This window comes from Apteryx rowi, unplaced genomic scaffold (assembly GCF_003343035.1).
Source record: "Apteryx rowi isolate R43461 unplaced genomic scaffold, aptRow1 scaffold_26, whole genome shotgun sequence".
NCBI classification, from domain to species: domain Eukaryota; kingdom Metazoa; phylum Chordata; class Aves; order Apterygiformes; family Apterygidae; genus Apteryx; species Apteryx rowi.
Window position 1 is genome coordinate 1,947,875 of NW_020448974.1, and position 27,705 is coordinate 1,975,579.

The 27,705-nt window shown below is 50.1% G+C and overlaps 1 protein-coding gene across 1 annotated transcript in view; it reads left to right on the top strand.

The window, feature by feature from the left end:
- RGS9 (regulator of G protein signaling 9) overlaps positions 1–15,774 on the top strand; it is a 26,766-nt gene extending 10,992 nt beyond the window's left edge. Inside the window, exons 11-18 of the mRNA XM_026067560.1 lie at positions 4,999–5,028; positions 5,733–5,794; positions 8,167–8,280; positions 9,259–9,374; positions 9,868–9,955; positions 10,722–10,860; positions 12,041–12,126; positions 13,724–15,774. Of these exons, the coding sequence (XP_025923345.1) occupies positions 4,999–5,028; positions 5,733–5,794; positions 8,167–8,280; positions 9,259–9,374; positions 9,868–9,955; positions 10,722–10,860; positions 12,041–12,126; positions 13,724–13,895 (807 nt within the window). The 3' untranslated portion in view covers positions 13,896–15,774. The remainder of the gene's footprint in view (positions 1–4,998; positions 5,029–5,732; positions 5,795–8,166; positions 8,281–9,258; positions 9,375–9,867; positions 9,956–10,721; positions 10,861–12,040; positions 12,127–13,723) is intronic.
- The last annotated feature ends 11,931 nt before the right edge of the window (positions 15,775–27,705 follow it).

Sequence of the window (27,705 nt, forward strand, 5' to 3'; positions counted from 1 at the left end):
GAGAGAAATGGAGATTGAAAGAGTAGGCTGACTTCTCATCTCACCCACAGTTTTACAGCTGACATGGAAGGAGATTTTAGGTTTGCAAACTTTCTGAAAGCCTCTAGCCATCTGACAGCTGCTTGGTAGCACGGGTGAAGTGAGCTGATGGATCTCAGTTCAGTTCCCACCCTGCCTTCCACACTTCACACTTAAATGAAGATCCCAAGGAGTACTGAGGGCCTGAGCCAAAGGATGCCAAGCTTGGGGTGACTTCACTGCCTTTCTCCTTTAAGCTGGTCTCTGAGATGTGTCTCCTCTTTGGAGACTGAGCTGGAAAGGGCAGGTTCTTCTTGCTCCTCTTTTTGCTTTTGAAAGATCGTTTGACAGTGCATGAGAACAGCTGGAAGGCCAGACCTATCCACCATTGATTAGCAGCTTTCCCTTTCCTGCAGGCTGCTCTTGAACACCTGTGGCTCAACAGCCTTTTTGAGCAGAAAGGATGGTTCAAGCTCCATCAATAAAAGCTGAGCTGGGTTGTGCTTTACTAGCCAGATCTTACCCCCTGCTGAAGACAGTGTGGAGCTTTACTGATGTTTTCTGTAGGCCCAGCCTCTGGCTTTGACATGGGTGAAACAGTGGGAGCTGAAAATGAGTGCATGAATGCAGCTCTCATTTATTTGATTTGTGACTCCATTCCCACTCAATCTAGCCTGACTTTGGCCAGTTAGTTTTCCTTTATCTTGACAGCAGAAAAAGAAAATATTCCCGGCGATAACTTATTTCAGACATCGAAATGACTTCTTTAAAGCTGATATTGGCATGAACATCTTCACTTGCCTCAGACCCTTTGTGGGGCTGCTCCCTCCCTAACTGGTAGAATCCTCTGGGAATAAACAGGTGCTCAACCAAACACTGAACTCCTTTGAAGGCAGCTTTTATCATTGACCCCTGGGCATCCCTCAAGATTATAATGAGCTAAGAGTTGTAGCCGGACAGGAGGAATAAGGTAGCAGCAGTTGTCCATTGAACAGCTAATTAGGGGATGCTTTAGTCTTTTGTTACCCAGTTCTCGGGCTCCCAATCAAGTATCGCTGCTCAGTGAGTTACCAGGCAACTGCCAGAGCCCAGTGGCTTGCCTGCAGGTACACACTTGGCTTTTGCAGTCTTCTGTAACCAGAAAGTCTTGCTAAATGGTGCTTCAGCTTAGCCAAAATTACTGCACTGGATTCAAGGACTATTAGATGAAATGCCCTGGCTTGTTGCATGCAGCAAATTAGCCTCAGATTGCAATGACTATAAGTCATTGCTGGCCTTTAATATCATATGTCTCTGTCAGTTCAGCTGCCTAATAAACACCTAACTTCTGCTACATCAGTTACGTTGTTTGAAACAACAGGATCAGAAACAAATAAAACAGGATGGGGGAAAAACAGCAATTTGAAAGAAATTGAGCATATGGACTGTTACAAACCTGATTTTCCACTCTTGAGGTGGAAACAGCATTGAGAAATGCATCTTCAGATGGTCTTTACGGTAGACTCAAAATTTGCCTCTGGCATGTTGGTCTCCAAGCTGGCTGTGTGTAGAGAAAGGCTCACACTTGCACACACAAGAGGTGTTTGTGTGTGCAAAATAGGTACTGTTTGCATGCTCAAGTGCTGTTTGTCGCAGCAGTGTAAGAGAGCAGTGCCCACAGGATTTTCTGCTCTGACTGAAACAAAGTGCGCTCCAAAGAGAGGCCAGGCTGTGTCTGTACTGCTCTGTGCTTGGCAGCTGGTGGGTTGCACAGGATCCCCCATTCCTAGCCCTCTGGTCATTCTCAAAACTTGCTGAGCTGCATGTGTAGATGGAGAGCACTGCCAGGAGCGACTTGTAGTGCCCAGGTCCAAAAAGTACTTGTACTTCACTCCAAGCTCTGTCTGGGTGTACAGACACAAACTGTTGTCTAGCTGTTAACAGCCTCTGTAAACTCTGGTAGTGGTTGGACAGGCAAAAGCGCAAGGGCTGTTATGCCTGCAATATGGTCAGGGAGGCCCATGCCGATGGCAGAGGTCCATGCAAATGGTTGGTTGAAAATTAGCAGAAGATGTCCCAGCACTCATAGGAGCCCATGACTTGAGCCATCTAGACCAGCTCCAGACACAGGGCTCTTGAATAGCCCCGGTTGGCCCCCAGCCACACTTTGCAGCCATCGCATACGTGGTGAGCACTCAAGCGATGGCAGCCGGGTGTGACAAGGCTGTGCTGGCTGTCCAAGTGCCGCTGCGTGTCTCAAGGAGGAGGATGTTCTGAGGAGCACGTGGCACTCGCCTGAGGGAGGCTGAGGTCTTTCACTAATTGTCATTTTGATTTGAACCCTGGAGGGCTGGGGAGCTTATCCATGGTAATTGTGATAAGTCATTTGTTAAGGGCATTGCAAAATTAATCTTATTATAAGAAATGACTCTTTTGTTCTAAATGTTATTTCCTTCCAAACGAGAGAGAGTGGGCGGTAGGGGTCACTTTGGCAATGCTGCCGTGGATGGCTGGCAGTCACGCTGGGTATGGTGAGGAGCACTGGTGGTGTGTTCAGCAGGACTCTGGGGTCACTGCTGGGGCATTTTGCAGAGGGGAGCCGGCCGGGAGAGGGTGTACAGGCTCCCCTGTGCCAGTAGTGAAACTAGAAACACTGGTGATGGGAGTGCTGGGGGAGGAATGGAAAGGAAGTGGTGTGCAGCTGTAGGGTGAAATAGCTGGGATCCTTCCTAATGCCTGCAGATTTCAGAACTGGAAAGGGCTGGCAGCACAKCTACCACCTGCAGGTCTGTGTGAGCCCTGGTAAATCCCCTCCCTGCCCCGGGCACCCCAGCAGAGCTGCCCTGGCTTTCCCGGGTCTGGCCTGCTAGAGGGCTGACCCTGCCCGCTCAGACTTTGGCAGGAGGGGATCCTTGGTGTAGGATGCACACTCAAAGATGATTTCCATGTGGACAGGCATAGAGTTAGCTTTTCTTTTTTTATTTACCTACATATAACTTTTCTACATGATGGCACTTTAATTCATGGCTTTCTTGCTCTATGTAACTTTTAACTTTGTGTGTTTCTCTTCTTTCCCACCAGCTGTTTGTCTCGTGTGTGTGTGGTGTGACTGCCTGCCTCTGAGACCCCTGTAGAAGACTAACACAACTGAACTACCATACGAGCTGTCTTCAAGCCGTTATGCTAGCATCCACCTCTTCTCACCCCACTGCACCAGGGCTGTCGGAGACATCCATCTGGCAAAACAGAAGAAGAAATGAGGGGCCTTTTAAAACCATCTAATGGTTTTAATCTGTTGGTTTTCCTAAATTAAATGCCTTAACCACTCTTAAGTTTCATCAAATGGAACAGTTCAGCTGGCGCTTGGTAAATCTGAAGGGGCCTGATTTGTATCTCAGGTTCCCTAAGGAGCTAATGAACTCCTATTGTGCAGGAAATAGCTGGCCTGAAACAGAAATGAAGTTCTCTAAAGAGGACAATTCTAGGACAGTAAAAGCAATGAGTTTCTCTGCAGAAGCAGATGGCTTTTTGCCCTCCATTTCTACAGTGTATCTGAAACAATGATGACACTGTAGAAACAGGGAATGGTGCCTACATGAAAGCTGGCCTGATATCAGGCGTACTGTTAAAAGCAGGAAAGGGTGCAAAGCTGTTTTTCAGTCTTTGCGTCACTATCCCATTAGCTCCCAGCATACTCAAAACAGACCTGATCCTGGACTCTGGAAGGAAATGGGAATTTTATCCTTGACTTCCGTGAGCAGGGTGTCAGGCTCAATGTTGTGGCTGAAATGGAGGCAGAGAACAGTTTGTTTTAACTGTGAGCAGAATCTCCCCTTGCAATCCCACAACAAGGATCTCTGTTAGTACCATGCTGGCTAGGCTAGGTTTGTGTCGAGATCAGATGGGCTGGCTTCACGTTAGTGCTGTAGAGATTGGCTGATCTGCCGCGTATCTGGCTCCTGCCACTGAAATGGTGAGTGTATATTCTCAAAACCAACTGAGTTTCAGCTAACTGGATATTTTTCTTCCATATGTAGAACAGCTTCTCCCTCCTGAGGACAACAAGCGATAGGGTTAAAAGGCAGATCTGCCCCCACCATAGTCCCCTCAGAAAGCAGCCCTGGGAGAGAGTCCTGCCATTCCCAGAGCAGGGACAGCTCAGGAGCCAGGCTCTCCAGTGAGAGGCTGGGAGAAGCACACTGCTGGTGTCATTTTTATACCAGATGCTTCGTTCCTCATCGCTCACCAACGCTGCACTTCCCCAAGGCACTCTGCAGACCCACGTCTGCCACGGGATTAATTAGACAGGATAATTCTGGGCTGCAGATTAGCTGCATGACTCTCGTTGGCTCAAACAGGAGTTGCGGAACTGAAAGCCTGCATAAGCCTTTAAAGGCTTGCTGGGAACATCCCTGACTTTGCCTGTCTTTCCCTCTCCCTCCTCAAGTTTATTTCACACAAAGTAACTGTGCTTCAAAGGAAGCTCTGTGAATAAACACCCTGCAGTTAATTTCTTGCCTTCAATTGCTTGCTCATTTGTGGATGACATATAACGTAGTCTAAGTTATTCAAATCGCAACGTAAGCACCCTTTGCACAGCAGCTAGTGCTTCTGAGGCTTTTGATTGTGGTGTTTATATTTTGCAATGTGTTGGTTCCTGTCTCTTTTAGCTAATATTGAATGATCTAATCTGTGTCTTGTAAACGAATCTATTTAGCTCCATTAGAATAACCCTTTAATTGAAGGCATACAGGCAGGCTGTGATGGAAGAGGCAATACTAAACAGTAAATACAGCTAATGGAACCATTTACGGTGTGTGGATGCTTTTAACTTTGATGATACCCTGATTAGTTGAGCTTGCTGTGTTTGATTTTAATTGCAATGAGAATTAATTGGAGAAGGCTGCACAATGGCAGCCCTGCTATGGTGTTTCATTTCTCAAAAGAAGTGGGTGAAAGCACCTACCCCAACTTAATGGTTTTTGTTTCTTTATTTTACAGAAAAAAACTATGGATGTTTATAGGAGAGAGGTAAATGGTTCTTCCCTCATTTCTGGGTGTTCATCCTACCTCTATTGCTTATATCAGCATCGCATTGGGGCTCAAAGCCCCCTTTGCAGGGAACAAGCTCTTTTAAAAACACCTGGGTTTGGCTGGCAGAGACTCTGCTCCATGGAGTTTGCAGTCAGTGTGTTTTCAGGATGCTTCCTGCCTCGGCACTTCCCGTTACAAACAGGCAGCAGCCGTCCTGGTGATGGGAAGGCTCAAGCAGGGACAGGCACCAGGGCTAAGATTCAGTAGATCTAAATTAGTGGTAGAAAAGTCATAGGAGATGCATCCAATGGCCTCAGTATAGAGACAGCCAAGGATCGATGATAATTACATGCTAAATCTCCCAGAACATTTGTATGTGGCTAGAGTCATGGTGTGGGGACAGAAGTGATGCGGTTGCTATTGTCCAGTTACACAGCTTAGGGAGCTCGTGTTAATTACTTGCACATTGTAAAATGCTTTTCTGATATGTGCAATAACCTCAGTGAAAATAGCCATTTTGCCAAGATAGTTCAGGGATTTTGTGATTCTTTGGACTTCAGTAATTGGGGAGGAAGTGGTCTGTGTTGTAGCTAGCTTGACAGACTGGGAGAGGGAGTGACTGAGGTTCAGACAGAGATGGCCATGTTCTCTCACCTCCTGTCTCTCTCCTCCTAACTGTGGATATATCTGATCCCTCTCAGATCATGTACTATCAGCAGGCCATCATGAAGTCCAGAGTGAAATCTTCTGTCTCCCTGGAAGGGTAAGTCCTGACTTCTGTCTGTCCACATGTTAATTAGCCTTCAGTGCTCATCTCTTAATGAGATGATCAAGCTGTGTCTTCTGGGAGCTGGTGACTCACTCATGGGAATTGATATGGTGGCCACACACACTGTTGTGTGCTGGCTCTCCAGGCTGCGTGTTCCCTGGGCCAGAACGCATAATGCAGAGGAGGGGTCAGAGTCTCAGCCCATGACAGCTTCCTTGGAGCTAAGGGGAGCTTTGCTATGAATGTCTGTAGAACAGCATCGCCCTCTCAGTTGAAATTCCCTTTGAAATCACGAGGCATTTTAGCTGATCAGGGCTGAGCAGTGGGGCTTGGGACCCAACACAGCTCTGCAGTCTGGAAAAGCAGCTCTATTGGGGCCATCTTGCTAGGATGCAGCAGCATGTCCATCTTTTGCCTGTGCTGGATGAGCAGCCAGTGCAGACAGACASACAGACTGACTGACCCTCTTGGTCTCTGGTCCCAAGCCTGCTTGGCTGGATTCAGCCCCAGTGGGTGTTCTTGCTTGGGTGGTGATGGACTCTTGAAGGCAGCAGAGCTGGTGAAGTCTCTGACTGTTCTGTGTTATGAAGGAACGCATGAGTCCCCATGAAAGTCCAAGCGACTAATTAGCAATTCCTCTTTTCGGGGGAGCATTCCCTGATCAGATTCTTGATGTAGCCAGGTAAGTGCAAAGCTCCCAGTCGTAGCGTTAGCCTGTTTGCTGCGTTCACCACAGGCATTTCTTGCCTGGAATTTTATGTGCTGGACAGTTGCCCAGAGGTGCAGTCTGCACCCTCCATCTGTTTTGTGTATGTAGTTACTGCCCGCCAGTGACTTATATCAAATCTGAGATAAATAAGGTGCTCAGGCCTGTGAGCTGGGAGAAGATGGTTGTGGATGAATGGAGGCAGAGTTGGGGGAAGCAACACTTCTTGTGGTGAGGATCACAACTTGTGAGGCACCAAGAATTCTGCTCCCTTGTCTGTCACTGACTCCCAGGTCCCTTAAAACTCTCCTCACCTCAGTTTCCCAAATGGTGAGCTGGAGCTGGGGAGAGTCTTTGCTAACTTCCAGGAATTTTGTGATGCTTAACTTTCTGGCAATGGAGCTTTTCATATATTAGCCCTTCTCTTGCTAATATGTAGCACCCAGTCCCTAGGTCCAAAAATCCTTGGCAAATTTGGATCTCTATCTCAACTGTGGGATTGKGTCCAAATCTAATTATTATTGATTAGGGTAGGATCAGCAACTAGATAGTGTGCATGCATCAGAGCATTGCATTGATTTAGGAGGAGCTGCAAAGCACTAATCATTAAAAGGACAGAGCAATGTTATCTGAGCTGACAGATTTGTAACTTGATTAGAATATATGGATTGGAGTGAATTATGCAGGTGCTGAATGCCTTGGCATTTCCACTGAGAAGATAGGATCAAGCACTTCTATGCCAAACCTGTGGTATGCTTTGTGCAGTAGCATTGTATAACTGCAGGATCTCTGCCAAGATGCCTGTTAGCAACAAACCTTTGGACAGTGCTCTCCCAGCTTTGAAAACATTAAAGCAGTTTGGCCTGGAATGAATTTTAAACACAAAGCAGATGAATTTTTTTTTCAAGAATGAAAAGGGGAGGAGAAAACTAAAATTCCAGGACATTAGTGAAATTGATTGTAATTACTAGTCTGGCCAACTCAGAAGGTAGGAGAGGTGTTTGTCTATCTGGTTCCTGCTAGGACAGAGAGATTTTCATTTCATGCCAAGCCCTTTTCAGATTCATTTGCAGAGGAACGAGCTGTATAGTAGGTATATGGAGGAAAGGGGAGGCCAGGATGTGCTCTCAGCACTACTTTGCCTCTCCTGGGGTTTGCTGGCCTCTCCCAAGCCCAGGGGGAAGGCTAAGGAGAACCCAATCCAGTTGAATACAATGTTTGCTTCCCTTTTCTCTGGCACTTTCCTTTCTGTAATGGGTGGCACAACACAGCATAGGGGCAGGCCTTTGTCAGTCTAACCTGTTGGCTGGAGAAGGAGACAGAAGCCTTTTGGGGGCTTAGTCCCACTTCCTTGGTTCAAAGAGGCAAAAGGAGGGTGATGGAAGAGTGTCTTCTATCTCTCAGCACTGAGCTGCCAAAATCACCACTTTGAAAGATAACTGTGAGACTGTTTGATGAGAAATGGGGAAAAAAATGAACTGTGCTAATTAATCAGTTTTTGTTGTAAGCCTGGGGRCCACATTCCAGATCCCAGTTCTAATATGGCTGCCCCCTCTGAAGATTCCCACAGTCCATGTAACCATTTATTTGGGGTTATAATGGGGCTGGCTGCAATTCTGCTTGCAAATTAATATTTTGATTTTGTTGAATTTACTTGCAGGCTTGTGAAGTACTCTGAGCAGTTCCTCTCCAATGATCCTATCCTGTCGGGATGTCTCCCCAGCAACCCCTGGATAACAGATGACCCTGAGTTCTGGGACCTCAATGCAAAACTGTATGTATTTATATTCTCTCACCATCTTGTGTTTTACACTGAACTTTATACTGATAGAAATCAGAAAGGGGAAGCATTGATCTTGCCATGATGCCCAGCCTCTGATCATGAGTCGGGAAGCGTTCTCCTTCTGACATAGCTTGGCCATGCTAAGGAAATGATCTCTTGGGAATGCTCTGTGCTGGACTTGCAGCATTATCCTCTTCCTCTTGAAGTGGAGCCTTCCTTAACATTATGGGAATCCCCAAACTCATTGTGAGATTATGCACTTAGCAGCTGCTGAGTGGGCCTAATCCTCCCCTTGGATGAGTGCGGTTGACTCTTACTGGCACAGGGGTGGAATATGACCAGTTATGCTTGGTTGTAGCTGCTTGACTTAGCTTTAACCTTATTAACTCATGCACTGCCAATGGTATAGCAATACAGAGTTTTCAACTATTGGTCCTTTCACACGCTTCAGGGTGCATTCTTAGGAGAGAGTCTGGGATTCAGATACATACTGACTATCCATCCCTTCTGTGAGGTCTCCCTTGGATCTCCATTCAGATAGTAGGTGATAATTATAGAATGGCACCTCTAGGATAAATGTATACAGCATAGTACTGGTTCTCATTTGAGTTGGTGATAATGTCCCGTTAGACAGCCCTGAAGGATACCATCACAGTGTGCATTTATGAGAAGCTAAGCCCTGGGCTACAACCACTGCTGCCTCCAGAATGGTGCTGAGTCAAACCTCCTGCAAAGCTGGGAGAGCATTGTGAGAGCAGTACAAACACAAGGTAAATCCTGATCTCACCATGTACCAGGTTGTTTAATTATCACTTAGTGGGCTGACTTCCGGAGCCTATTACAGCATTCTGGAAAACAGCACAGAGAAATCTCCTGGCGTTCTGGTAAAGGACACTCTGGTTTTAATTARTATGCCAATTAGATGGTCCATGTGAAACTGGCAGTGCTGTTTGTGTTAAACCTTTGCAGAGTGGAAATCCCCACCAGAATGCGCGTGGAGCGATGGGCCTTTAATTTCAGTGAGCTGATAAGAGACCCAAAAGGTCGGCAGAGCTTCCAGCTCTTCCTGAAGAAGGAGTTCAGCGGTGAGTCTGCTGTGTGTCTCTCTTCCCTCTGACTAGGCCACGCTGAAGGACACTGTGCAGCTGAGGTAGAACAGTAGTGGAAATCCACATCTTTACAATAGGTACTGTGAGCTGAGACAATGACAAAGTCACAAAGCAAAGTGAGCAGAAGTGATTCTGGAGGAGTTGGCTGTGCAGTCAGTGCCTGCAATACCACCTAGTGGTGCAGGACACAAAATACAGCGGCAGAGCACTCCTTGTGCAAGGGGGATGTTCCCAGACAAGCTGGAACTGTGGCTGAATTCATATGCTTTGACAGGTGTCATTTGCCCCTGAGCAGAGAGCAGCAGAAAGCTGTTTCTTCCTTCAGTCCCAAGGAGATCTTCAGGGTGGGTGTAACAATTGGAGATGCTCTGAATTGGAGCCAATACACACCAAATCAAACATATTCAGCTTAGGAGTTAACAAATGGAATTGAGTTTTTCTCATTCCTAACTGAGTCCTTGCTGTGCAGGAGAGAATTTGAGTTTCTGGGAAGCCTGTGAGGATCTCAAGTATGGAGACCAATCCAAAGTCAAAGAAAAAGCAGAAGAAATTTACAAGTAAGTATGAAAGCTTTTAATTTCTAAACTCATTCTAAATGAGCCCCACTTCCTCCTTCACACATCTCCATTCTCCAAATTTATTCCTGAGGCTTTTCTTTGTAAGCTGCCAAGTGTGGCTGTGCTATGTCCCCATGTAGGAAGGGAACATTTTGAAGATGAAAGCGTAAACTTTTTGTTATATAAATGACTTTATTCTCCTCTTTTCCACTGTTACGCTTAAATCTTGTAAAGGAGAGGACTTAGACTGTAGTTTAAATACAGGAGTGGAATACCAAAGATCTGGGGACTGCGACAAGGCTTGCATGCACAAGCAAATCATAAGTGGATAAATACAGGTAATTTAAGGAATCATTCATATTTCACTGGGATCTACCTTGGGGCAAGACTACTGAAGAGCAGCTAATACATGGCATCGACTTTGAGTGTGAAAAGTCTAAGAATTGTCCTCTGCCCAAGCTTCCTACAGACGAGAAGATCATTAGTTCATGGAGGTGATGTACTTTGAGATCTTCAGAGGAGGTACTTTGTGAAGGCACTAGAGTCTTGTTTGGCCTCCAGTGGGCCAGAACATGGTTTATAATGTGTGTTATGCTGCAAGAGGAAGTGACTGCATGTCATACCTCAGCTTACTCTGTGGAAGAGATGATGGACTGCTCTAGGGTATGGTGGCAAATTCCAGCTGGGAGTTGTTGTTTCTTCCGTAGACAGAAGAATCTCCAGGAGTTCTGCTTTGAACTGTAGTGTTGTTTTTTCTTGGTTGCAGGCTCTTCCTGGCTCCAGGAGCAAGGCGCTGGATTAACATTGATGGCACAACAATGGGCATCACTGTCAGAGGTCTCAAGCACCCTCATCGTTATGTTTTAGATGCTGCTCAGACCCATATTTACATGCTGATGAAAAAGGTTTGTTGTTTGTTTCCAAAGCCTCAGGGGGATTCCGTGTTCTCCGGGCCTTCCCAGGCCTGTGTGAGCTATCAGTGTTACTTGCAAGTGGCCTTTGTTTGAAAATCCCTGAAATTTGCTGAGTTAAGCAAGCGCTGGTTCAGGCCTTTGTACTTTGCAGCTTCTCCTTCCCCCTAACGCAGCATGCCCCAAGGTAATGAAGGTTAGCTGTGTGCTGGAAGTCCTGATTTCTTAATATCAGCTTGGTCACCAGCTCATCCATGGCTTGAACAAATTTTCTAACTTCCTGGATGTAAAACTGAGATGATGCTGCTTCTTACCTCCAGGACTGGTGTGACACTAACTCAGTGTTCATTCAGCTCCTGAAAGTGTTATACATTTGTAGTATCAGTGATTTGTATAATAGCAGCTGTGCTCTCTTTTAAGGGGTGTCCTTTATTCAGTAAGTACCACTCTGTATGCTACATCAGGTATCCTCATGGTGGGATGCTTGTTATACAACTGTGTTTTAGCAGTGGTTGGGAAAATTAGTATAAATTGATTAACTGCATGACTTTTGTACCAAGAGCATAACAAGATATGGCTCATGTCTCAGAAATAAGTTTTACTGAGTGTTTTCACACGTTTTTCTGTGGTTATGTTGACGGACACTTCTTTTTAGGTCTGATTGGTGCAGCCATGGTTACCAGGGGATTGATATTCTTAGTGAACAATGTCATGGCTTTCATTAGATCATCAGATCACAAATAACCTGTGACTCCTCCTTATGAGTGATATAAAATACACTTAGGAAGGAGCATTGTGGGCCAGAGCAGCAGCTGGTGTAAACTGACACGGAAAGCAAAAGAACTATACTGATTTGAGCCATTTGCTGAAAGGTTCGGCTCCTGAAATGTAAGCGCTTCACCCTGTAATGACTGTGAGATGCCTCTGGTCTGGACTCAGATCTTTCCTGTGAAGCTTTATCATGAGCTAAAAAACTTAGGGATTTTACAGTAAGATGAAAGAGTATTGGTTTGAATAACTGCACGTGCACCTGAAAGATGCAAAGTTTCTTGGGCTGCTGGGTTAGGTTATCCAGTTCCCAGCCTCCCTGGCTCCTGAGCAGCTGCACTTGGTGATGATTTTATTAAGGGTATTTGCAGCCCATAACTACCAGTCTTCCTTTTTCTCCTAGTAGGACTCCTATGGTCGCTATTTAAAGTCTCCAATATACAAGGAAATGCTGGCCAAGGCTGTTGTGCCACAAGAGGCAGTCAAAAAAAGGCAAGTGAAATTGGATGTAATTGTTGTAGCAAGGATGGAAACAGCTTAAGGTGCAGCAAAATTACTATGATTTAGGTGTTTGCTTAATTAAAACAGGTTTTTCACTRAGAAGATGCCTTGCTTTGAGACTGATTTCACTGTCTGTTTATAAGCCCTTTGGAAATGACTTGTGTGCAATCAGAATGTACTTGGCAATTGCTTGGCTACCTGGTCTGTGATTTTTGAATTCATCATTGCTCCTTTCCTGGAAAGAGTAAGAGCAGTGTGTACTGGGCATGGGAGACCTTCCACCATGAAACACAGGCTTCCAGGGTAGATGCAGAGCCACTGCAGTGTCCTCCATCRATTCTGCTGAGCTCTGCCTGGACAAAGCTGTTCACCCCCTGGGAAGTGATGGTGAAAGGCAGCCAAATTGGAACAAACGATATCTTACATGCGAGTGACTGCTGGCACAAGGTAGAAGGCCTTAAAAGGGACAGGCTTGAAAGAGCTTTTTCCAGACTAAGATGAGGGTTGCATAGCAGATTTAGGCCATTTGAACTGCAGTTGCTTCTTGAAGCTGAATGTGCAGTGTCAGAGCCAAACTGGGTGGAGTACTTCTCTCTGTTCCTCTTCCACTCTTTAACCTAGCAAGCAAGAAAGAGGAATCATGGACTTTCACACTTTGGCTTCATCCATTTCAAGTCAGTGGAAAAAAAAAAAAAAACCTCCTGCTGACTTGCCGGTGGTTTGGCTAGTTTTTCCCTGAGCTGCACATCACAAGGTCACTGGCAGATGGTGACTGTTCCCTGGTGACTACCTTCATGTTTGTCAATGTCTGCTCTGGAAACACAGTACTCAGCATCCTGGGTAAGCTAAAGCTCTAGTTCCTCATCCAAAGGTTGTTTAACACTTGTTTTCACTGCTGCTGGTAATATTTTGCTGAAGTGGAGAGCAGGAATTCTTTCAGGTATCACAGAGACCAGATCCCCACCCATCCTGGTCCCTGTCTTGAGCTTACTGAGGGCACCAGGAAAGATTCCACTGTTAACAGCTGTTCAGGTTCACACTGAGTGTTACCTACAGATGCGTACAACAAAAGGAGTCATCTGCTGGTCATCATCTGGCCCTAGGGTCCAAGGACAAGACTGCCTTTGCTCTCTTAGCAGTTCTGCAGCTGATGTGTGACACTGAGCCCTGTTTTAAACCACCTAGTCTGTATGGTGGTGACAGTGGCGTGTTCATCTCTGTCTGAGCATGCCCTTCTGATAAGGGGCTGTGGGAGGTCTCACTGGTTTTTTTGGGGGGAGAGGTTTTGAGAGACGGAGCAAAGTCAGCCAAAATGCCAAACTACATCTATGTTTCATGTATAAGAAGCCTTTCTTCTGCTGGGTCAGGTATTAGCAGGTGCTGTGACAGGTGCCCTCCCCATGCACAGCCTCAGGGATTTAACTGAACAGGGCTGTTTTTCTAATTGGTAATTCTGCTCTGCCTGGGGCCATCTGGATGCTCAGGGATTTCAGGACATTGCTTGTTGCTTAGTGAGTGACAGTGTGAGGTTCCGGTTCCCTCCTACCCCTCAGTAACTCGCTGCTTCTCCTTCTCGCTCTCTGCCCAGCTCCAGTTTCCCGTTTGGACGCCGCCACCTCCGCTCCAGCCCTAGCCCCGTCATCCTGAGGAAGCTGGAGGAAGAGGCCAAAGCCAAAGAAGCCGCCACGACTGTGGACATCACACAGGTTATGAGCAAGCTGGATCGCAGGAACCAGCTCCARAAGGAACCTCCCAATTAGGCTCTGAGCCCTCCAGGGCACAGCGCAGGGAAAAGACAAGCTGAGGCTGGTGTTGAGCTTCGTCTCCCCTTCCTGAAGGTGTCAGTGCTGCTTTATGTTTGCCAGGGCCACTCTGCCAGCAGCCTGCTTGCTGCATGTTGCCATGGCGTCTGGAGCAGCAGATGTCACTTCCCAGGCACGTCAGGCATGGAAGKGCTGCTGGAGCCAGGCCGCTGGCTGGGCAGGAGCTGCGGAGCAGGCCCCGGCTCCCCTCCCTGCGCGCTCCGGAGGGGGGATGTTTTCCAGCTGCCCTGAGCCCCCGGGAGGCTTGGGTGCCTCAGCCATATCTCTGCCTCCTGCTTTGCTGCTGGCAGTCCAGGAGCTGGGATGGCAYAAGGCAGGGTAAAACTCTGCTCCTTCTGCTGTCCCAGTCCTTTGGGTTGAAATCGGCCTTATCCAGAGCAGAGGTGGATGACCTCACTGGGAGCAGAGTGAGGCAGCCCGCCTTGGAGTGGGACAGTGTGGGCGTATGTCCTCTTGGGGGGGCGGGGGTTGCACCTCGGGCAGCTCACTGCGGAGATGGACAGCCCTGACGCCCCTCCAAGTATCCCGCACCTGCTAAACAAGGCAAAGGAGCCACAGACAGAACAKTGGGGAAGACTTCCCATGAGATCAATGAGATGAGCGTTTCCAAAGGTTTGGGCGACCCTCAATTTTAATGACACTCCCAAGCTCCCTGTTCACCTTGGAGATAATTAGCAGAAACATCAGGTCTCTTCCCCCTGTTACTCTTCCTCATGATGACCTAGGTGTGCAGGCTTAGAGAGCAGGCTTAGATAGTCTCTTGCAAGAGCCTGCAGGAGGGCTTCAGAGATGCAGCCAAGGCTTTGTGTTTCTTTTATCAAATCCTTTCTGACTCATCTTGTCTTTTTCCTGCTCTTCTATTTTATGTTGTTTAAGAAAAACTAATGTGAGGTAGTTCCAGTTGTCACTGGCTTGTAGCCCAGAGGCAAGGAAGAACCAGGACAGAGGCATTAAGAACTGATTTCAACTTTAAGTAGTGTTTTCTCTTTTGCTCTTTAGAATGAGGAAACCTAAACAACTGGTTTAGTGTTAAAGAACTCAGGGAGATTCCAGGCTTTGCTGGGAAGCCCCTGTATGTCTGCACCAGGCTCATGATTACCAGAAATGAGAAGATTCCCAAAAAGCCCAATAAAAGGAGTGGGGAGGCAGAAAAGCTTCCTTGTTTGCTGGAATTTAGAAGAAGCAGAGGGACTGGGTGGGAAACACCAAGGCACAGGAAACCTGTTAAGTCCTTCTGTTTGTGTTGTTCATCCATCATTCCTACTGGGATGATTTTACAGCAAATGGGAGGTACAGAAAGCTGGATGCAAGTGGGGAACTCCTGGGTGTCAGGGTGTATAGGACCAGCCTCTCACTAACAGGGAAACAGTTGAGCGATAGCTAGGTCCCTAACGGCTTTGAACAGCAATTCTTGCCCTCCCTGTGCATATTATCAGAGATGGAATCAGGGCTGTATGGTCTGAGCTGGTATCACTGCGAAACTAGTCTCCTCCACTTTGCAGCTGAGCTAAGGTGATTTTCGTGACCTCTTTTAACCTAATGATGATAAATCTTCTTAGAGGAATTGAAACCATGTTGCATGAGTCTTTTACTCTGATGTCAAGGCCTGCTTGCTAAGTCTCTGCTCTTGTTCCCAATGGAAGCAATGGCAAATTTTGCAATGCCATAAAGGGAAGCAGGCTCAGACTGTAACGTTTTTTTAATTCTGCTTGCAACTTCAAGGCTTATTTATGTGGGGTACTGAGCACCATCAACCTACCTCGAGATAAGGGCACTGAAGGATACTTGGAGCTTGGCAAGGTTGGTCTAAAGCTATTTGGATGTGGTGAACTGTACAATCTCTTCAGAATTTGCATAGAACAGTGCACTGGGCAGACTGGGGTTGCTAGTATGTAATAACATAGGGAAGATCAAGTCGGGATATAAATAGCAAATAATCTGTGTGTTCCAGTCAGTCGCTYTGATTCCACTTGTTTTGTTTGTAGCTTTTGTTTTTTATGTTATTTATATCTACTTCTTTCCCTTTTTTTTTTTTCTTTTAATCATCTCAGCTTTGCACAGTTGTCCCACTTGCATGGGTTAATGCTGCGTGCTCTGGAGTCACTGTGCTTGTGAAAGATCAGTCCTACCCTTGCAGGCAGAAACTGGCTCTGTTCTGCTTGTGGGCTGAACGAGCTGGTGTGACCCAGCATACCACTCCTTGCTCCCTTGCTGCTTGTTCCCTCTGAAGAGGAAGGTTGCATGGTACAAAGCGTGACCATGGTACAAATTGAACTGAACTTTGTGTCAGCCAAGAAATGGTTTGTTTCCATTGGAAATCAGAGCAGTATGTTGTTTCATTTCTTGGCCATCACTTCCATGCATTCATCTGTCTAACAAAAATAAATGTAGAAAATGAAAAAAGAGCTGAGTTCATCCTTCTCTGTGTCGTCTCAATGTGTTCATCCTTCACTGTGTCATCTCTTCGCCATGCATGCGTGTATTTTCTGTATGTGCCTCTTTGGACACTTGGGTTCATTTCTTTTCTGCTGGTAGTGCATCCTTGGGAAAGGGGTGGGAGGCCTGGCCCTGCACCATGTGCTCTGCTGATGAGTCTGTACTCCAGCTTGGCCTGAGGGCTTTGTTGGCTGAGCCTGGGACTTCACTGTGCCAGCTAGAGGCACTGGGGGCTTTAGCGCAGCGTGTAGCATCTTATGTTATGGGTCATCGGGGTTTTGTCCTATTTCTTGGCCACTGCAGCACGTAGCGTGTTGGTACTTCGGCCTTACCAGGGTTAGGCCATTCATAGCTAAGATACGTTCCCAGAAGAGCAGACTGTGTTTAGAGCTAATCTTTGTAAGGGATTAGACAAGCTGATCTCTTACATCAGTCTGTCCCATGTGGGGCCTCATCCATACAGCATTCACTGAGGCCTGTTGGAATGGTCCTCGTGCTTTCCGTGGGCAAATCACCACGCTCATGCCCTGGCTGGTAGAGGGTGCCTGCGTGTCTGTGTTGTGGGGCCAGCAATCTTCCTGGCTCTGGACAGGTCCCTTCTCTGTACCTCATTTGCTTGAAAGAACGGCAGTTCTCCCCTTCCCCTCCGTGGTCCGAGGGTGAGCAGTGCTGCACGGCATGTCGGCTCCCGCACGGAATCTGCAGTGCTTCGGGGGTGCAGATTTCACAGCTTGAGCCCTGAAGCCGGTCTGGCCTTCCAAAGCCAGGGCTTGGATTCAAACCCTGCGGGCAGCTCCGAGGCTTCCTGGGGCGTTTTTGCTTGTGGACATCACCGATTAGCTTCAAAAATGCCAGCGCTCAGCTGGGTCCGATTTGACCCTGAGTGTAGGGGCCTGGCAGGAGATGGCACTACGAGCTGGTCGCATGCCCCAGCCCCTAAGGTGGCRTGTCCCCAAGTCTGTCCCCGCCATCTGGCTGAGGAGCCAAGCGGGACGCGGCGAGGAGAGGCCCAAGGTGGAGGCTGCTGTGGTCCCGGCCGCCCCTGGGGCTGCGTTTCCTGACCCAACCTCTCTGCTTTTCCTCCCCGCAGCCCTGCCCGTCGGCCTCTCCGCTGCCTCRCCCGGCCGTGTACGCCGGCACCGGTGCTCCGCCGTCACCCGCCCGGCCCCGCGGCGCCGCCTGCCCCTCGCCCGTCAGCCTGGCCCTCGCCAGCACYGCGGGGCAGCGGGCGGCCGCCAACGCCGTCCCCGTCCCCGCCGCGGCGGTGGCGCCCGCCAGGTCGCGGGCGGCCCTGTCCTTGGGGCGGCTCTTGAAGCGGGGCTGCTTGACGTCGCCCGTGCTTGCCACGTTCTCGCCCCGCTGCCCGGCCGTGCCGCACGGGAAGGTCCAGCCGCTGGACGAGCGGCAGCAGCGGCTCCCGCAGGACGCCGGGAAGGTGACCAGGTGAGCRCCCTCGCCGCCGCGGAGGCGTTTGCCCTCGCTTCGGGCGGCTCTGCAGCGCGCGGGGCCTTGCTGCCTCGTTTGCTTTCCCAGGAGGAGCCGTTTATCCGATTCAGTGGGGTTTTGGCACAGTCTGGTTTAGCTGCGAGGCGTGCGCTCGAGGTCCCCGAGCAGATGGCGGCGGCTGGCCGGCCACCGCACGCCCCGGCGGGCTCCTCCCCGCTCCCGCCGGCGCCACGGGCTCCTGTGTTTGTGCTCGCTCCCRAGCTCTGGTTCAGACACGGTTTAACGATTTGGAAGCCACGGGAGACCCAGAGGTCACAGGATGGCAGGTATCTTGAGAGGGAACCTCCAAACCGTTGTCATTTTGGCACAGGCTGTTACAGGAATGGTGATTTTTGCCTAAAGAGCCTGTCACTGTTGAAACCAAATCCTAGCCTCACCCCTCCCTAAAATTAACGTGCGCTCAGCCTGTTCTGATTCACCTGCGCTGCTGACCGGCTAGATGAATCCGTATTATAAAACCRAAAGCACGAGTGTGAGGGCTCGTTACACACCTGGCGGTGCGCTCTGGCTGCGGTGGAGCCGTGTCGCACAGCGGCTTTGCTTCAAAGGGGCTGGAGCGCACGTTTTCTTCCCTTTCAATCCGTGCGGGCTCGTGCCCGGGAGTTTTGCTTTGAGAATTGGGGTTTGAACAGTAGAAAGCTCAAAGCCAGGCTCCGTGCTGTGTGTTTGCTGTCTCAGAGAGCACTTCAAAAAGGGCCTTACGCGTGATGAGTTTCTATTTCGCAACGCAGCTTCTTCCAAATAAAAATGGACGTTTCTTCGGAGAGCCGAATCCACCCCGCAGACTCTGAGGAGGAAGAGGACCACTGCCACCAAGCCTGTAAGGACTCTGCGAAGGAGGTCATCTGCCCTTGGGAGAACCCTACGGAAGAAGGGCGAGCAGGGTAACAAGCAGCCCTTGAAGCAGCTGGGATGTGACCTGCTTTTGCCACGTGTGGTTCAGTACCAGAACCATGCTGTTAAAGAAGTGCATTAGAGCCATCCTTCAGTGTCAAGGAAGCTCAGACTACCACAGTTATGAATAATGGACCCTGACAGACCCATCTGTTTGTAATTTAAGAATTTGAAGCATTTCTGGACTTATTTTCCCTCCTATCTTTCGTATATTAAGATCCATTCATTGCAAACTTCTTGATAAATGAACCTCATTTCTTGCCTTATTCCAGATGCAGAATATATACATATACATGCATATATATATATATACACACACGCACATATATATGCATATATATCTCCTGGGAAATGGTGTCTTATCTGACTTGCTTGGCCATGAGGTGTCAGCACACTGTACGCAACACAGCTGGAACAGAGCTTGCAGGCATTTTTCAGAGCAGGACTCAGACTTCAAGCACTGCCGAGAYTGGGGCGTGTTTGGGTCCCCAGCTTGGGTCCACCTCTTATTGTTAATAAGAATTTTTAATTTTAAAGCAATTTCACTAAGGGACAGCTGATTGCCAGGCAGTATAAATTAAACACTTCATGAGAAGCCATGTACTGTATAGCATGGCATCACTCCTTGATGAAAAACAAAAATCATCTCAAAGAGTATGTGCTACAGGAGAACGGGAGAGGCTCCGGGGCACTTCTGTATTAGTTCTTATTTCCCTTTTGTGGCTTCTCAGTGCCCTGARTTGAACTGCATCCCTGCAACACCTGGGAAGATCAGAATCAAATCTGTGTTGGTGGTTTGGGCCACTCCAAACTCAGACTGATGCATTGCCACCATCTTTAACTGCATCGTTGTCGAGAGTGTTAGAACATCACTCTCCTTACATGGTGTCAGTGTTTCGAGATGGACTTTTTGTTCAAGTGCAGAGGGGTTTCCTAGATGTGTGTGATGTGGTTCATTATTCTGTAATTTGGCCGTGTGGCCTGTGACTTTAGATGTTGCTATTTTGTATTTTCTAATTGTATATGGAGCTCTGCCTGTGTGGCTGACATGGTTCATCTTTCCAATTTCTGCTAYAGGATGTAAAGTCTCTCCTTCTCCTGCATGCTCAGTGGTCCACRTTTCCAGGGCAGGAGGTGAAGCTGCTGTTCAGTGCATTGTATGTGGCTGCYTTTGCAGAGATTAGCAGAAAAAGCAACCTGTTGGAGCGAGACATGAGCTGCCGTGGGCTGACCCGTGAGGGCTGCGATCAGATGCTCCAAAACATGTAGCATGGTTCTTGCCTTCAGAACCCAGGTTCAGGATGACACTTTTTCTCCTAATCACGGGACAGCAGGACAGTTTCAGAAAATCGATAAACTGTCACATCTCTATTTCCAGACACTCTTTCCCAGAGCAGCAGAAACTCGCACCGTCCCAAAGCAAAGGTCCAGCAGGATGGTGCTGCCCCCCACTGTCCCTGTGCCCTGCTGCCTTCTTCCAGGGATTTTGGCTCAGTGCAGCCACATCCCAACCTACGCAGCAAGCCCTGCTGCTCAGCTGAAAGTGATATTTGGCTGATCCGGCACATCCAGTGTCCCTGTGGCCTAAACTAGCTGTTTAGGTCCATACTGCCCTGCTGGCAAGCTGCCTACAAACCTTATCTGCAGATACGCGTGGGAAGCCAGGCCAGGGGCAGCGCGCTGGGGCCCATCCATGCTGAAGCCAAGCGTGTGCTGGCACGTGTCCCCAGGAGCAAGGCAGGCCTGAGGGTCCCCTCGGCTGGTCTGTCTTTTGCTGGGCAGCTGTCTGAAAGCGAGGAGAATGGGCAGATGCCCACGAATCGGGCCTCARAAACTCTCTAAAAAGGCAATGGAGACGTAACTGTGGTAGAATGCAGTTATGATCAAACTTGGGTTGTCCTTGCCCCGTCGGAAACCACACTGCCTGCATGCCGGGTTTTGATTTGAATAAGGATAACAGGACTGTGCAGATCCCGTGTTTCTCTTTGTACGAGTGTGTGTTTGCTCTTATTGGCTTCGCTGTATTAGAACGACCTGGTTCTGCCGCGGTGGTTACTAGTGGTGGCTGCCTATTATCCATGAGAGACAAATATGGTGTCTTTCGCTATTGTTTTGTTAATATTGTTACTCGGCCACTCCTAGTTGGAGAGAGGTAATTTTGTAATCCAGGAAACACAATGATAGGAAGACACTGTGAYGTGTACGAATTAATAATATTATATYTACTATTATGCACATGTTAATATTATAAGAATTCTTATAATATTAATATTTCTCCCACCAGTCTGGAGTTCCTCTTTGGAGCTCCTGCTTGTCTTCTACTTCAGAAGTCAACAGACGTAGCGGAACGGCAGAGCGTATCTTTGGCTGGGACTTGTGTCACACTTCTGTGGAGTTAGTAAACGCAGTCATGTGGAACCCAAGCGTCTGTGGTTTCCTTCCCTTTAGCATTGCCTGCAATGCACAGGCAGCAGGGGCGAAGGCTCGACAACAACTCCCCAGGCTGGCTTTCCCACCAGGTCTGTCGGTTCCAGCATATCCTCTGAGCTTCCTGAGGAAGACACATGTCATGTCGCATTCCACAGCCTGAAGTTCTCCATGACAAACTCTAACACTACTGTTATTTATTATAGACTTAGCAACAGTCATGCAACTGGTGCTATAAAATACCCAGTTATCAGGAGAATCTCTTTCTAATGACATGCAGTTAGCTAGACGCAGGGACGAAGGAACACACTGAGAAACCCTTGTTAAAAAGCAGGTCCTGTCCTCGGTGACCCTGCTGGGGTGGCACTTCCTTCGTCGTAAAGAGGCACGGGGGATTTGCGGAAATATCGCTGAGTTTATTTTCAGTGGACTGGGGTGGAGACAATCAGTGTTTTACTTCTAGATAAGGTTTGCGGTTGCTCGGTGGAGCTCAGGCTGACGCTGTCCAGCCTGTGCCGGCTCTGCAGCAACGCACAGGAGTAACCGAGAGCTCACGCCGTCTGGTSACCTGTTCTGCTTCTTGCTGGACACACTGCGAAAATCTCCCCTTCTCCACAGACAGGCCAGGGTCGGGCTCAAGACGGAGACGGCACACGTGTGCCGGCAACGGCCCTTAGAGCCGAGGAAGGGCAGCGTCTGCGACACGGAGACGTAGCGTGCTGCGCTGGGTCGGACCCGTGTCGCACCTGCTTTGAGCACGGGAGGYGAATCGCAGCCCAGCGCCCCGCGGCTAGCGCCAGAACCAGGCGGCAGGYGCAACTTGGGGCACGAAAGGAGGACTTGAGTAGTGCCTTGGCCTCGTGCCCCTCTTCTACACCAGCGGAAGGGCTCCAGTACCCCAAAGCAGAGGCTCTGTCAGGGCTCCGACACCCTCTGAGTATCGTGCAGGTAGACTCAAAACGAATAGATTTGARTGGTGACACCTACACGTCCCCGAGGTCAGCACTGAGGGTTCCCATCACTTATCCCTGCAGGGCAGCGCTTTTTTCAGTCTTTTCCAATGTGAGGACTTCTGCAATTTTTCCCCATGGGGGCCAGGCCCCCGTGTCGTGCATCTCAAGCCGCTGGCTTGCTTTCCTTCCTTGGCGATCGCAGACACCTCGGCCCACGGACCCCCCGGAGGCTGCAGAGCGTGGGTTGAAAACCGCCGCCGCAGAGGCCCCGAATCCCTCCCGTCGCTCCGCTCCGCGAGCRCGGTGACATCTGACGATCTCGCCCCCGTTGGAGGCCTGACGTGCCGGAGGCTGGAGTGCTTTCAGCTCTCGCAGTTCAAATCCCCTCGCTGTGCACCAGCCCATTTAAAGCTGCCTGGAGTCACCTGGAAGAATTAGCTCACTGCGGCAACTTAGACATCCAAAGTATTCCGATAATGCGAGGGATGTGTAAGGTTAATGACTGGAAAAAGTGATCGCTCCCTGTGGGCAGTTTCTCAGAAAACTCCCCGCTGTTCGGCTGACAGAAGAAAGAAGGCTCCAGCGGCGGCGAGGAAACCCCGTGCCCTGCTCGGAGCGGGAGTCCGCCGCACCTGCCTCCCGCGTGGCTGGCTGCAGTCGGCAGCTCCCCGCGGGACCCGCGCGGCGGCCGCGGCCTTCCAGCTCCCCTCAGCGCGGGCCCGAGGAGAGGACCCCTGCTCAGAGCAGAGGCGCGCGGTGCAGCCCCGGCGCTCAGAAGACCCCCCCCGTCCTCTAGGTGCGGATCGAGGCGCTGAAGGAGGCGCTGCAACGGGTGGACTTGCGCCGTTCTTCGAACAGGCCCGGCGGGGAGAAGGAAGACGCTCGATTCGCAACGTGGTTCCTTCCGCGCCCTCCGCTCCCGGGTGGACATCCCGGGCAGCCCGTGCGGTGGCCTCCTCCAGAGCGCGTTGTCCCGGCTCAGGCTGCACCAGACGTCGCGGGGTGCGTCCGCCTGTCCAGCGAATGGTCCAGCCGGCAAAGCAAGGAGAGCTCCCGGGGTTTCCCACCAGGCTGGCTGAGAGCGCTCTCCAAGCCGCCTCATCCAGCAGCCTCAAGGAGACGCTGTTGGGACGGGATGGGAGCCGATTCCCGTGTCCCGGCGGAGCTCAGCGGAGCGATGCCGGCTGCGGGGTCGAGCCTGCTGCGGCCGCCCTGGGGCCGCTTTGCGACCCCCCCCGCGCCGCGGGGCCCGAGCGCACGCGGGCGCCTGAGCCGCCGCTCGGCGGCAGAGCCGGGTTTGGGACGCGGACCTGCGCCTGCCTAACCGGGCGCCTAGCGAAATGTCTACGTTAGCCAGCTGCTTTCCTGGCACTTGGCATCTCTCAAATCTCCCTGCAAGTCCGACGTTTCGCTCTCTCCTCTCCAGCTGGGACATAGAGCCAAAGCGCCAAAAACACCCGAGAACCTGCTTTTTTTCCCCTAAAGTCTTGGACCGCACATTGCTCAGGTCTCACAAACTTAAAAATGGAACAGCGAGCCCCTGGCATCCCGCAGGATCAGGCCTCAGAGGCAGGAAGTACCAGTTGGCTCAGGAGAGAGCTCGTTCCCATGAGATTCCCAGTGTGGTTTTGGCAGGCCGCGTGGTTCGGATAGTTGTGTGAGCAAGCTCTTCCTGCCCGAAATGCCAGCAGGGGAAGAACAGCTGACTCAGAGCGTGACAGCTCCTCGCAGCATCCCCCTGCGAAAGGAGCCGTCCGAACCTTTACTGGCACCGCTGCCTTCGCCTTTAGCGAGGGGGGGCTTGAAAGCCGAGATGTAAGCTGAACCCACGTCGTGACGCCCTCGGAGATGGGGCTCTGTGGGTGGAATTCACCTCTGCGCTGGCGCTGCATCACGTTACATCCCACTCAGGTCCCAGAATAGGACGTGAGTGGAACCGAAGTGGTTCATGGCACGTTCTTCCCCAGCAGGAATAGTGACAAATATATGATGAAGGAATCTTCATGGCTTGGCTTTTTTGGGGTGCAGGAGCCTCAGGGACATCAGAAGAAATCCAGTCGCCGGTGGATCTTCCCCTCGCCGCCAGGGTTATGTCTTATGCGTTTTGCAATATGCCTAGCCCGGAAGCAGAGGTGAGTGCCTCGCAGGATCCCGTTCAGGGTAGACATTCCCACATCTGTTCCACACCGCACTAAAGATAAGCTCTTGCAAGTCAGTTTACTTTTTAAAATTCACGTTGCCATAGCAGCGCGGCGCACTGTCTCGAGCCCTCCTCCTTGCAAAACTTTGATCACCATGAAGACAGAATTATGTTGTTCTCCAACATGTTCTACATATAAATATACTGAAGTTCCCATAGTTCATGCTTCAACATCTCTGCAAAGACCTCTTTTATTTCTCCGTCAGAAAAAAATGCGCAGGCCAAAGGACGGTATTGGAGCGCTCGGGCTGCGCCAGGCACAGCCCTGGGTGCAGAGTCCAGCTCCTCAGCGGCTGCCTGGTCCTGCCGCTCACGTGCCCGGCTGAGGTTCGGCTTCCAGTGGTTTCTAACAGGCGCTGGTACACCACAGCGCTGCAGCCCAGCTGCTAACTGCCATCCCGTAAATTGCAGGGATACCCTCCTCCCTCGCCTCTGCACGCTGGCCATCAGCCTGCCTCTTCCCCGGAGAATTAGAAGAGCACAAATTCCCTGAAACATCTCTGTCCATCTACTGCTGTCCAACAAAAGCACGGGGCTGTATTAACCCCGCTCCCCTCTAGGCTGGTCGTGCCGAATTCCCTCTGTCCCCAGGGAAGGGAGTCAGTCAGGATAACAGGGAGTTGATTTAAAGTTTCTTGGTGAGGGGGTGTGCAGACAAGCAAAGGATGAGCAACGCCACCTCACTGCAGGCGAAAGAGAACCGTGTCCCTGGACAGTACAGTTGTGTTTGAGTGACAGCTCAGCCGGCACGCAAAGGCTGGCATTTTGCTAGGCTTAGGTATCTCCTGGGTGAGAACATGGTAGGAGATCTCCAGAAACCTCCTGTGCATCCAGCGTGTAGAGCGCTGAAGCCTGTTGCAGGCCCGGGTACGGGGGTCTGGCTCTTTATAAGCTCTGCTTTTAGCTCAGGAGCCCTGGATTTGTTCTTTTTGTTACTCAAGATAGGGGCTGTCCAGTCCTTGCTCCTAAAATTTCCCTCTGTTGCACTGTGCTGGGAGCAATGGAAGGAACCTTAACAAACACCAACATTTTAAATCCTGCTCAGAGCACTCCTGTTTCCATCAGGTGTCCCATTTTTGTGGCTGCATTCATGCTAGAAAGACCAAAAAGAACTAGGCTAGACATAGACAAATTTGCAATAACAATCTACGCAGCCATTTGGTTAAACAGCACGTTAACCCAAGCTACCCTTTTGCTGTTGTTGTTAACATGAATCCATCTCCTCACCCCAGAGAAGACCCTTCCAGACCGGGATGGAGAAAGGTCAGTGGGATTTTTATTAATGTTCACAGCCAGGCTTCTTCTAGTCAGCTTTCTTTTTCCCCAATCAACTGAAGGGAAAAAAAAAAAAGAAGAAGAAGAAGAAGAAAAAATTGGGGTAAAAGTTGAAGAACACTTTAATTTATAAGAAAAAGAACTAAATAACTGATGTAGTCATGGTGCCAAAGGTAATTTCTGCTGCTCCCTCTATCTCACAAAGACATTTAGCATTGATTGAGATCAAAGTATCAAAAACCCCTGCTGCTGAGCTGAAAGGCAAAACTTTCGGCTGCCTTTCTCCGCTCTAATAATATCGTCTTTATGTAGTTAATAAACTGCACACTTCAGTCAAACTATATCATTACAGAAGACTTAGGGAGCTAATAATTTAAAAGCAAAGAATTGCCTCTGTTCTTCACTTTGAACTAAACAACATTCTGTTGAATGAGGGGGACATCAAAGCTTTGTTACTGTTACCAATGCGGCTGGAGCAGAGGGCCGCACGGAGTGTGTACTTCAGTCATCAAGAGGAAAAAAAAAAAAAAAAAGATTAAAGATATTGGCTTATCAACCCACAGGCAGAACCAGGTGTTTTATTTTCTGCTGTGCAAGCGTCAGGTGGTTTGCTTATCAATGAGCTTTCTTGTTAAATAGATGTGCACGAGTGAGGTTGCTCCTGCCAATCCCGACCGTGGCCCTTTTGTTTTCGGAGCAATCTGCGCGAAAGTTCCGCCTGTTTGCTTGCAGGAGGGTGGGTAACGGCGATTTTTTTATTTTTTTTAAGGGCCAGCGTACGTTTTCGCCCCGCTAGCCCTCACCTGGTGCGCCGTGCTCCGCTGGGTCGGGCTCTCCGCACCGCTGCCTCCCCTGTGCGTGTGCCGTGGGGCGGCTTCTCCACTTTGCGGATGTGTCGCTGCGTGTCCCCGTGGCACTTAATGGTTTGTGTTTGTCCTCTCCCCGCCAGGAGGAGGAGGAGGAGGAAGATGTAGGCTGTAGGAGGTCCCCGGCGTAGGAAGGACCTCACTCTTCCCCAGGTGCCAAGGAGGAGAGCCTTGCTCCCAGGCTGCCTCCCCATCGCTCCGCATCGGGAGAGGCGCAGCCGGCTGCCGGAGCTGCCGCCCGGCCAGCTCGCTGTGCCAGCCCGTGGACTCAGCACCGCCGCCAGCCGCAGCCCTCCGAGAGCTGCCCGGCACTGCCGTGGCCCTGAGGAGGGTCAGTCCCTCCTGCCAGGGTCTCCTGCACCCCTGGGGCCCAGACGTGCTGGACGCTCCTTCATCCCCTCCCCTGCTGTCCCATCTCCTCTTCTCCGTCGAATCAGCGCAGTCCCCGGAGCAGGCTCTGCGCTCGCCGGTTAGGAAACGTGCAGCCCAGCAGCTGCAGCAGCCCCTCTGGCATGGCAAGAAGGTCCTGAACGCGCTTAACGGGGCGCGAAGCCCTCATATTCACGCGGGTGAAGCTTCCTCGCCGGATGGATTCCCTGCGAGAAGGGAAGCGGGAAGGGCTGGGCGCTGCCCGGCGAGCGAGCTGCAGGCGGCAGCGCAGCCAGCGCGGAGCACGCGCACGTAGACCCCGCTTCCCCTCGGCCGTTGCACCCGCCGCCGACGACTCTCAGATTCATTCGCACAAGAATGAGTCTTGTGGGTTTCCTCTCCGGCCCTTTCGCAAATCCCGTTTTTCCTGGGACACTTGTGAGGGACAGGATCAGCGAAAAGAGAGTCCAAAGAGACTTCGGGAGCTTTTCTCCTATCCCTTCCCTGCCACGGCAACATGTGCCCATGTTACGTGTCCGGATCCGAATCCAGGTTAGACTTTTGGTACTCGCTGGCCGCAGATATTCAAATGCAGCTTGTGGTGGGAGTCCTGAACTGTTCTCACCAGGAGACACAAGGCGAACCATGAGGTCAGTGCCTGGAAAGACAGAGGCTCTAAGCCCATCTGCTCTGATTCCCGGGGTTTTGATGTACCCCTAGATGTTCCAGGCAGATCGTGGAGCCAACAATTTGGTGTGAGCCCTATTATGGGATACTTCTGCTTCTTAAATACTGCTTTTCATTTGCATCAAAAACTCTCC